Genomic DNA, 10,996 nt, shown 5'->3' with positions numbered 1-10,996 from the left:
CAGTCCCTCCCAATCCAGACCAGTAAGGCACTAGTGCAGGACCTGTATTCCCAGTCTGGAAACCAAGACAGAAACCAGGCCCTCCTGGCCTTTGTAGCGCTTCCAGTCCCTCCCAGTCCTTCCCAATCCCCACCCAGTCCTTCCCAATCCCCTCCCAGTCCCCTCCCAGTCCCTCCAATACCCTCCCAGTCCTTCCCAATCCCCTCCCAGTCACCTCCAATCCCCTCCCAATCCCCTCCCAGTTCCACCAATCCCCTCAGGGTCCCCCAAATCCCATCCCAGTCCCTTCCAATCTCCTCCCAGTCACACCCAATTTCCCGGGGGGAGGGGAAGGGAATAGAGGAGTGTGGTCATGTGACACAAGCAGTTCCAATGGGGGGGGGGTGGTGTCACGTGACCTAAGCATGTTCAGGCCGTATCACATGACCCAGGGAAGTCCACCAGGTCTCACATGACCTAAGCGTGTCTGATCCGTGTCACATGACCTGCACACTTCCTCCGTAGGTACTTGCACGGCATCTCCAAACAGCAAAGACAGATGTCATCCTCATGGCCATTGAGGCAATGACACACTCAAGCCCCTCTCAGACAGAGGCAACAACACTCATGCAGGATGCGATCATGCACGACCCTGCCCTCTGGCTGGCGGAGGTAGGTGCCCCATCGCAAGGTTGTCCTACCCCTGAGTCCTGCCAGACCCTGTTCCTCGCTCCATCCCTCCCAGATCCAGGGATCTCGGCTACCTGAATATAGTAGAGGGATGGAAAGGGCAGCTGAGGCTCCAGGGGCAGAACCATCTTCACTTGGGTCCCCTTCAGGTACCAAAGATCATGACCTGCATCCATGAAAATATGGATCACCTCAACACAGAGTCAGCCCAGGAGTTTGTGGAGTCACTGCTATTCCTGATGACCAAGCACTACCCCAACGAAGTCGCCACAATGTTGTGGAGGATATTTCCACCAAAGCACAGGTACCAGCTCCAGGAGCCTTGAGGGTTGGTTCCTGCAGGGAGAGGGACCCAGAGACTCTCCAGGAGCCAGAGCCAAGAATGTCCAGAGGAGGCCACGAGGATGGGAGACTCCGTGATTCTCCATGCTTCTCCCAGCCCAACAACGAACACCTCCTTGCTCCTCTCCTGCTGCCCAGCGCAGCCCAGCTAAGGGCAACGTCCAAATCCTGCAAGGCTGACCCAGCCCAGGTAGGGTTGCAGTGGCCAAGGCCACCCTGCTGATGGACCTGCTCTGCCTTGCAGGTCTGTCCTGCCACTCTGGGAGCTCATGTTCTCCATGCCCGATACACTGGAGATTATTTTGAAGAAGATGTTCCTGCTCCTTCAGGACGGACAGGAGGAGGACTGTGATGGCCTCCCTGAGGACTCCTGCATCCTTCTCTTGGCGGTGAGTTATCAGGAAAAGCCCCAGGTGCCTTTGTTCTCAGCTTCTGGTGGAACCAGGAGCTTCACAGTGCCGGGTCACTCACTGCTGCCTTTCTTCCAGATGCTGGCCTGCAAGGATTGGAAGAATGAGAATTTTGGGACAAAATACAACATCTGGAGGATTCTGAGGCACTCAAGCCTGGTGACACTCTCGCTGGTGTTCAGAGCCCTCCTGAGGCTGTCGAAGAGAGCTGAGATGGTGAGCAGGGCGTCAGCAAGGGGAGCCACATTGCAGCCATGGCCCACGACAGTGGCATTCAAGGGGTGGAGTCAGAGCTCCAAACGCTCTCCTTGTCCTGGTGAGGCCTGGGGAGCTTCCAGGCGTGAACCTGTCAGCCTCATCTCTGTGCCTGGGAAGGTCATGGAACAGGTCCTCCTAGAAGCTTTGCTAAAGCACATGGAAGTGATTGGAGACACCCAACACGGCTTCTCCAATGTCAAGTCCTGCCTGACCAACCCAGCGGCCTTGTGTGATGGACTGACCATAACAGTGCATACAGGAAATGCAATGGAATTCATTTACTTGGACTTGTGTAAAGCCTTTGAGACAGTCCATCCACTACATCCTTCCCTCTGAATTGGAGAGAGACAGATGTGGCGTTGATGGGTGCGCTGTTTGGTGGATGAGGAATCGCAGGCACAATACATTCTTGGTGGAGAATGGATTGTGAGCAGCCTTTAGGAGAAGGACTTGGGGTGCTTTGGTGCTTGGTGCCCTGGGCTGCATCCAAAGCAGTGGGACAAGCTGGGCCAGGGAGGGGATTCTACCCCTCTGCTCCACTCTGCTGAGAGCCCAGCTGGAGCCCTGTGCTCAGTTTTCCTGTGAGCTTGGAGAGACCTTGGCGCAGGTGACCCAAAGAAATCATGGCTGCCCCATTCCAGGAGGTGCTCAAGGCCAGGCTGGATGAGTCTTGGAGCACCATGATCCAGTGGGAGGTGTCCCTGCCTATGGCAACAGTGTGGCACTGGATGGGTTTGAGGTCCCTTCTAACGCAAACCATTCCAGGATTCTATGGATCATTGGGCTGGCATGGCCTCACTGTCGCTGCTTAGAGGGATCCTGCTGTCCCCGAGCAGGGACGATGTGAGGGCTGCACTCCAGGGTCCCTGCAGCAGCTCCAGGCCGCAGCCCACCAGACAGCCTTGGCTCGATCAAGGGCCAGCACACGGTGCCCGTGAGCCCAACCTTCTTCCCTCCCCCTGGGACCCTCTTCTCCTTCTCCCCCGGGTCAATGACTGCAGCCCCTGCTGCCGGCTCCGCTGCGGGCGCTGCCGGGTGCCTCTCGCCAGGGCTGCTTGTGCTGTCCAGCCACGCAGCACAACACGGCTCACGCTGGGACATCTCTACCCTCTGTCTCTTCCCCAATAGGTACTTGCACAGTATCTCCCACCAGAAAAGAAGACACATGTCGTCCTCATGGCCATCGAGGCGATGACAGATTTATGCCCCTTTCAGAGGGAGGGAGCAAGACTCATGCAGAATGTCATCACAAAAGCCCCTGCCTTCTGGCTGGTGGAGGTAGGTGGCCCATGGAAGGTTGCCCTGCCCTTGAACCAAGCCAGACCCCGTTCCTCCCTCCATACATCCCAAATGCAGGGCTCTCGGTTACTTGAAGCCACCTGAATAGGGCAGGGAGGGAGGGAAAGGGCAGCTGAGGCTCCAAGGGCAGAACCATCCTCACTTGTGTCCCCCGCAGGTGCACGAGGTCATCACCTGCATCTATGTAAATATGGGACACCTCAACACAGCGCCAGCGCCAGAGATTGTGAACTCGCTTCTCTTCCTGATGACCAAACACTACCCCAAGGAAGTGGCCATGATGTTAGTGAAGATGTTTCCACTGACTGACAGGTACCAGCTCCAACAGCCTTGAGGGTTGATCCCTGTGGGGAGAGGGACCCAGAGACTCTCTGGATGACAGAGCCAGGAATGTCCAGAGGAGGCCACGAGGATGATCCGAAGGCTGGAGCACCTCCTGTACACAGACAGGCGGAGAGAGCTGGGGTTGTTCAGCCCGGAGCAGGGAAGGCTCCGGAGAGAACTTAGAGCGCCTTCCAACCTGAAAGGGACTCCAGGAAAGCTGGGAGGGCCTCTTGATCAGCGAGTGCAGGGAGATGAAGAGGCGAAACGTTTTGATCTTAAAGAGGGGAGACCAACGTGAGGCCTTAGGAAGAAATGTTTTCCTGTGAGGGTGAGGAGGCCTTGGCCCAGGTTGCCCAGAGCAGTGGTGGCTGCCCCATCCTTGGAGGCCAGGATAGATGGGCCTTGGAGCACCGTGATCCAGTGGGAGGTGTCCCTGCCCATGGAAGGGGTTGGAACTGGATTGGCTGAAACCCCTTGAAGCCCAAACCATTCCATGATTCTGTCACTCTGAAACAGCAGGCCGCCCCAGGGAGCAGGGCGCTCCTTCCCACCACAATTTCCAGCCCCACAAAAGCCCTGCAGAAGACAAAGCTGGCAAAGCCAGCCCAGAGCTGACACCCTTAAAGTTGATGAAGGATTTAGAGGGGAAGTAATAGGACAAGAGGCTGTGGTTGCTGATGCCACCCAGCTGATGGACCTACTCTGCCTTGCAGGTCTGTCCTGCCACTCTGGGAGCTCATATTCTCCATGCCCGAGACACTGGAGGAGCTTTTGAAGGGTGTGTCCCTGCTCCTGCAGGACAGACAGGAGAAGGACTGTGATGCCCTCCCTGAGGACTCCTACATCCTTCTCTTGGCAGTGAGTTATCAGGAAAAGCCCAAGTGCCCTCGTCCTCAGCTTCTGGTGGAACCAGGAGCTTCACGGTGCCAGGTCACCCACTGCTGCCTTTCTTCTAGGTGCTGGCCTTCAAGGACTGGGAAAATGAGGCTATTGCAGCAACGTACAGCATCTGGTGGAGCCTGAAGCACTCGAACCCAGTGATGCTCTCGCTGTTGCTCAGGGCCCTTCTGAAGCTGTCGGAGAGAGCCGAGATGGTGAGCAGGGCATATGCACGGGGAGACACATTGGCAAGCAGGGGCTGGGGCAGTGCAGGCAGTGGGATTCAAGAGGTGGAGTGAGAGCTCTAAACACTCTCCTTGCCCCGGTGGGATGTGGCGACTGCCTGGAGGCTTTCCAGGCATGGACCTTTCAGCCCGACCACTGTGCCTGGGAAGATCGTGGAACTGCTCCACCTAAAGCTCTGCTAAACACCAGCAGGTGATTGGAGCCAACAAGGCTTCTCCAATGTCAAGTCCTGCCTTACCAACCCAGTGGCCTTGTAGGATGGAGTGGCCACATCAGTGGACACAGTAAATGCAATGAACATCATCTGCCTGGACTTGTGTAGAGCCTTTGAGACAGTCCCTCCTTCTCTCTGAACTGGAGAGAGAGAGATGGTGCTTTGATGGGTGGACTGTTTGACGGATGAGGAATTGGTTGATGGCTGCATCCACAAGGTCCTGTTCAATGGCTCAATGTCCAAATGGAGATGAATGATGTTTGGTGTCCCTCAGTGGCACATACTGGATTCAACACTGTTTAATATCTTCATTAACGACTGTGCGATCAGGGGCACACTCAGAGAGTTTGCTGATGACACCAAGCAGTGTGGTACAGGTGACACCCCTGAGGGATGGGATGTTATCCAGTGGGACCTGGACAGACTAGAGAGTGGGGCTGTGTGAACGTCATAAGGTTCAACAAGGCCAAGTGCAAGGTCCTATGCCTGGGACGGGACAATCCCAGGCTGGGAGATGAATGGATTGAGAGCAGCCCTGAGGAGAAGAACCTGGGGTGCTGGGAAATGAGAAGTTCCACATGAACCAGCAATGTGCGCTTGCAGCCCAGATAGTAGAACCGTGTCCTGTGCTGTGGACAAGCAAGGCCAGGGAGGAGATTCTGCCCCTCTGCTCCACTCTGGTGAGACCCAACCTGGAGCCCTGCACTATTTTCCTGTGAGGGTGGGGAGGCCTTGGCACAGGCTGACCAGACAAATCATGGCTGCCCCATTCCTGGGGGTGCTCAAGGCCAGGCTGGATGGGTCTTGGAGCACTCTGATCCAGTGGAAAGGGTCCCAGCCCATGCCAGCGGACTGGAACTGGATGGATTTGATGTCCCTTCCAACCTAAACCATTCCAGGATTCTATAGATCATAGGGCTGGCAGGGCCTCGCTATCCCTTCTTAGAGGGTTCCTGCTGTCCCCAAGCAGGGACGATGTGAGGGCTGCACTCCAGGGTCCCCACAGCTGCTCCAGCCCCCAGGCCACCAGACAGCCCTGGCTCACTCGAGGGCCAGCACACGGTGCCCGTGAGCCCAAACTTCTTCCCTCACCCTGGGAATCCCTTCTCCTCCTCCCCTGGGAAGCAACTGCAGCCCCTGCTGCCGGCTCCGCTGCGGGCACTGCCGGGTACCTCTTGCCAGGGCTGCTTGTGCTGTCCAGCCACGCAGCACAACCACGGCTCCCGCTAGGACATCTCTACCCTCCCTTCCTTCCTCCATAGGTACTTGCACGGTATCTCCGACTGCCTGAGAACACAGAAGACATCCTGGTGGCCATTGAGGCAATGGGAAACTCCCGTGTCTTTCAGAAGGAGGTGATAAGACTCATGTGGAATGTGTTCCTGCGCAAACCTGCCTTCTGGCGGGCGGAGGTAGGTGGCCCACGGCAAGGTTGCCCTGCCCTTGAGCCCTGCCAATCCCTGCTCCTCCCTCTATCCCTCCCAAATCCAGGGCTCTCAGGTACTTGAAGCCACCTCACTAGGGCAGGGAGGGAGGGAAAGGGCAGCTGAGGCTCCAGGGATGAGCAACATCCTCACTTGGGTCCGTCTTCCAGATACCAAACATCATGACGTACATCTATGAAAGCCTGGAACACCTCAACTCAAGGTCAGACCGGGAGATTGTGGGGTCGCTGCTTTTCTGCATGACCAAGCACTACCCCACAGAAGTCGCCACGACTTTGTGGAGGAGGTTTCCACCAACTGACAGGTACCAGCTCCAACAGCCTTGAGGGTTGATTCCTGTGGAGACAGGGACCTGGAGACTCTCTGGATGACAGAGCCAAGAATCTCCAGAGGCTAAAGGATGATGCAAAGGCTGGAGCACCTCCCAAAAATGGACAGGCAGAGAGAGCTGGGGTTGTTCATCCTGGAGGAAAGAAGGCTCCAGGGAGAACTTAGAGCATCTTCCAGTCCTGAAATGGGCTCCAAGAAACCTGGGAGGGCCTCTTGATCAGGGAGATGATGAGAGGAAAGGCTTTGATCTTATAGAGGGGAGACTGAGGTGAGACCTTAGGAAGAAATGTTTTCCTGTGAGGGTGAGGAGGCCTTGGCCCAGGTTGCCCAGAGCAGTGGTGGCTGCCCCATCCTTGGAGGCCAGGATAGATGGGCCTTGGAGCACCGTGATCCAGTGGGAGGTGTCCCTGCCCATGGAAGGGGATGGAACTGGATGGGCTGAAACCCCCTGAAGCCCAAACCATTCCATGATTGTGTCACTCTAAAGCTGCAGGGCCACCCGGGGAGCAAGGCGCTCCTTCCCAGCATGCTTTCAAGCCCCATGTTGGGAAAATTTCTTCCCCCAGAGAGCAAGGGAGCACAGCACTGGAACAAATTCCCAGGGAAGCAGTCATGACACCAAACCTGATAACAGTCAAGAAGCCTTTGGCCAACACCCTCAGCCACTCGGTGTGAATCGTGCGATTATCCTATGCAGGGACAGGAGTTGGACTTGGTCCTTGTGCATCCCCTTCACACTCAGGACATTCCATGATTCTCCATGCTCCTCCCAGCCCAATAACAAACACCTCCTTGCTCCTCTCCTGCTGCCCAGCCCAGCCCAGCCGAGGGCAAGGTCCATGTCCTGCAGGGCTGACCCAGGCTGGGCTGCGGTGGCTGAGGCCGCCCAGCTGATGGACCGCTCTGCCTTGCAGGTCTGCCCTGCCACTCTGGGAGCTCATGTTCTCCATGCCCGAGACACTGGAGGAGCTTTTGAAGAGGCTGTCCCTGCTCCTGCAGGACAAACAGGAGAAGGACTGTGATGCCCTCCCTGAGGACTCCTGCATCCTTCTCTTGGCGGTGAGTTATCAGGAAAAGCCCAAGTGCCCTCATCTTCAGTTTCTGGTGGAACCAGGAGCTTCACAGTGCCACGTCACTCACTGCTGCCTTTCTTCCAGATGCTGGCCTTCGAGGATTGTGACAATGAGGATATTGTGGCAAAGTACAATATCTGGAGGATTCTGAAGCACTCGAACCCAGTGATGCTCTCGCTGGTGCTCAGGGCCCTTCTGACACTGTTGGATAGAGCCAAGATGGTGAGCATGACATCGGCAAGGGGAGCCACATTGGCAAGCAGAGGCTGGGACAATGGGGACAGTGGGATTCAAGAGGTGGAGTGAGAGCTCCAAACACTCTCCTTGCCTCGATGGGGGCTGGGAGCTGCCTGAGGGGTTTCCAGGCATGGACCTTTCCTCCTGATCTCTGTGCCTGGGAAGGTCGTGGAACAGGTCCTCCTAGAAGCTTTGCTAAAGCACATGGAGGTGATTGGAAATACCCAACATGACTTCCCCAATATTAAGTCCTGCCTGACCAACCCTGTGACCTTGTGTGATGGGTTGACCACATCAGTGGATACAGGAAATGCAATGGATGTCATCTACCTGGACTCGTGTAAAGCCTTTGAGATAGTCCCCATCACATCCTTTTCTATGAACTGGAGAGAGAGAGATGGTGGTTTGATGGGGGGACTGTTTGGTGGATGTGGAATCGCAGGCACAAGCACAGGCTTGGTGGAGAATGAATGGGGAGCAGCCTTGGGGAGAAGGACTTGGGGTGCTGTGGGATAAGAAGATTGGATGGGGCTTGGAGAAACCGGATCTGGTTTAAAGGCATCCCTGCTCCTGCAGGGGCTTGAACTGGATGACCTGTAAAGGTCTTTTCAAACACAAACCGTTCCATGATTTTGTTACCTTTTTCATACAGGCACGAAAAATGCTGGGCCTCCTCCCATACGTGATGGAAGTCATCAATGATGGCAATAGCGACATCGTGTTGAAGGCCCTGCAGGCCATTTTTAGAGTGATGGGTTACCTGAAGAACGAAGTGAGACCTCTTGCTGTGCAGCTGACAGAAAAGCTCCTGCCTGTCTTTAATCATGTAAGGATGATGATGGAGCCTGGTCCTGCAGCTCAAATATGCCAGACGCACCTGAGGCAGGAGCTTCTTGTCCCCCAGGCTCCTGTGGGAGGCTGAGATGAGATCCGGGGAAGAAATGTTTTCCTGTGAGTGTGGGGTGGCCCTGGGCCAGATTGCCCAGAGCAGTCACGGCTGCCCCATCCATGGAGAGGTTCAAGGTCACGTTGGCTTTGAGCAACCTGATCCAGCGGGAGGTGTCCCTGCCTGTGGCAGGCAGTTGGAACTGGATGGGCTTTGAGTTCCCCACCAGCCCAAAGAATTCTATGATTTTATGATTTTGAGGTTGTCCTGTGCAGGAACAGGAATTGGGCTCGATGACCCTTGTGGGTCTCTTCCAGCTGAGGACATGCTATCATTCCGTGCTTCGCTTTGGGTAGAGAGCTACTGGTGCTGAAGTCCTGCTGTCCTTCTCCCTACCAGGAGTCCTGGAAGGTGAGAGAGATCTCCATCATCCTCTTCAGAGACCAGATGAAGAGCGTGGTGTGCAGAAACAAGAAACAGATGAAGAACTATGTGCGAATGGCCCTTCTCCCGCTCTTCTTTCATTTGAACGACGAAACAGAGAGGGTGGCCAAGGTATGGAGGGAAGAGACTCCAAGGCATTTGGGTCAGGGCACGTCCCAGCTTCCTAAGGCCACCGGAACAAAGTCAAGAGGAGGGGGACACGTGGTTGTGGTGCCATCTCCCAGCTTCTACTGCTCCACAGGCATCCGAGGAAGCGCTCCTGGCTGCAGCAGAGTTCCTCAGATGGGCGCAGCTCAAACATCTCATCCAGACGCAGCAGACATGGGCTATTGCGGAATGCTTGGTGAGGACATCCCCTAAAGGTTGGACAAGGGCTGCCCCATGTGTCTGGGGTGTGGGTCTCGCCTGCCCTGCTCCAGGCTGGAGCCCACAGGCCCCTGATCCAGTGGGAGGATCCTGTCCATGGCAGGGGGGTGGAACTGCATGGGATTGGAGGCCCCTTCCAGCCCAAGCCGTTCCAGGATTCTGTTCCCATACCCTTGTGTTCTCTCCAGCTGGCAGAGCACAGGAGCAAGGCTGAGGAATACTTAGATCAGAGTGTGCCATACCTGAAGGATGCTCAGAAAGACTTGCGCTTGGCAGCCATGAGGTTCATCGGTGAGCCACCACCCCTGGGTCTCTCTTTTGGGACACCCTGGCCCCAGTTCCCACCACGGCACTGGGGAGCAAAGGGATCTGATGGAGCTCTGTTCCTAGGGCTTGCTGCACAACACCTGAGGAGCCAAAGCCCAGAGAAGACGTCAAGGATCTGCTGCGGTGAGGAGGCGCAGGGTTGGGTTAGCCAGGGGTGGTGGGACACGAGACAGTGACTGAGCAGGGCGCCACCTTGCCTGGTCCTGCTCCAGGAAACGTGTCTGGGGCAGTTGGGGCATTCCTGCACAGCAGCTCTCTCCTGGTTGGGGCTGGTGGGGTCTGGAGGGGATGCTCGGGGCTCTCTGTAGACACGGGGCTTCATCTCAGCTCTGTTTGTTTCCACCACAGTCCTTGAGCCCATGACAGAAGACAGCGACATCGCAGTCCGTTCCCTGGCTACACAGACCATCGTCATCGTGAGCCATCCAAGGCAGCAGTCAAGAGCCTGGCGCATTCTGGAAGCGCTGTGTTTCTGGGGCCTCTGAGCCAGGCAGAGGCGCTGGAGGTGCCTGCAGGGACAGAGGTCATGGAATCATAGAATCACAGAGTCATTAAAGACCTCTAAGCTCATCCAGCACAACTATCGGCCCCACTACCGTGCTGACTAAACCACATCCTGAAGAACCACCTCTCTGTGGCACGGTGGTGTTGTGTTGAGGGTCGGACCAGATGGTCTTAGAGGTCTTTCCAACCTTAATGATTCCACGGTCCCATGATCTACACGCTGTCTGAACACCTCCGGGATGGGGACTCCACACCTCCCTGGGCAGCCTCTACCTCTGCTTCTTCATTCTTTCAATAAAGAAATTGTTCCCCATATCCAGCCTAATCCTCCCCGGTGCAACTTGAGGCCATTTCCTCTCATCCTGTGTACATTCTTACTTGGCAGAAGAGCCCTGCACCTACTACAATCTCCTTTGCGGGAGCTGCAGAGAGCGATGAGGTCTCCCCTCAGCCGCCCCTTCTCAAGGTTAAACAGCCCCAGGTCCCAAAGCTGCTCCCAGAACCCTGGGGCTTCAGCCCCTTCCCCAGCTCTGTTCCCTTTTCCGGACACACTCCAGCCCCTCCATGTCCTCCTTGGAGCGAGCGGCCCAACGCTGAACATGGGGGGTACTCTTTGGCTGCTGCAAAGCTCCCAGGGGTTGCACAGAGCAATGCACCCACCTGTGTGGGGCTGTCCTGGCGCCTGTGGGGATTTGGTGTGGAGGGGGTCCCCTATGTGCGCTCTCGCACCTCCTGCCCTTCCC

The 10,996-nt window shown here is 56.2% G+C and overlaps 1 protein-coding gene across 1 annotated transcript; it reads left to right on the top strand.

Moving 5' to 3' along the window:
* Positions 1-6,289: 6,289 nt before the first annotated feature.
* Positions 6,290-10,278, top strand: LOC128849502 (maestro heat-like repeat-containing protein family member 7). Its single transcript, XM_054051678.1, has 9 exons — positions 6,290-6,390; positions 7,331-7,475; positions 7,574-7,711; positions 8,379-8,552; positions 9,012-9,167; positions 9,298-9,399; positions 9,611-9,713; positions 9,813-9,872; positions 10,098-10,278. The coding sequence occupies exons 1-9, from the start codon at positions 6,326-6,328 to the stop codon at positions 10,232-10,234; spliced, it is 1,080 nt and encodes a 359-aa protein (XP_053907653.1). The 5' UTR covers positions 6,290-6,325; the 3' UTR covers positions 10,235-10,278.
* Positions 10,279-10,996: the final 718 nt, after the last annotated feature.

The sequence above is a fragment of the Cuculus canorus genome, chromosome 29 (genome assembly GCF_017976375.1).
Source record: "Cuculus canorus isolate bCucCan1 chromosome 29, bCucCan1.pri, whole genome shotgun sequence".
NCBI lineage: Eukaryota > Metazoa > Chordata > Aves > Cuculiformes > Cuculidae > Cuculus > Cuculus canorus.
This window is presented reverse-complemented; position numbering and strand designations above follow the sequence as displayed.

Excerpts from the sequence above, each read along its gene's own strand:
- LOC128849502 (XM_054051678.1), top strand. The coding sequence starts at position 6,326 with ATGACCAAGCACTACCCCACAGAAGTCGCCACGACTTTGTGGAGGAGG. Across the intron at positions 7,712-8,378 it reads TGTTGGATAGAGCCAAGATG|GCACGAAAAATGCTGGGCCT; the intron begins GTGAGCATGACA and ends TTTTTCATACAG. Across the intron at positions 9,400-9,610 it reads GGGCTATTGCGGAATGCTTG|CTGGCAGAGCACAGGAGCAA; the intron begins GTGAGGACATCC and ends TGTTCTCTCCAG.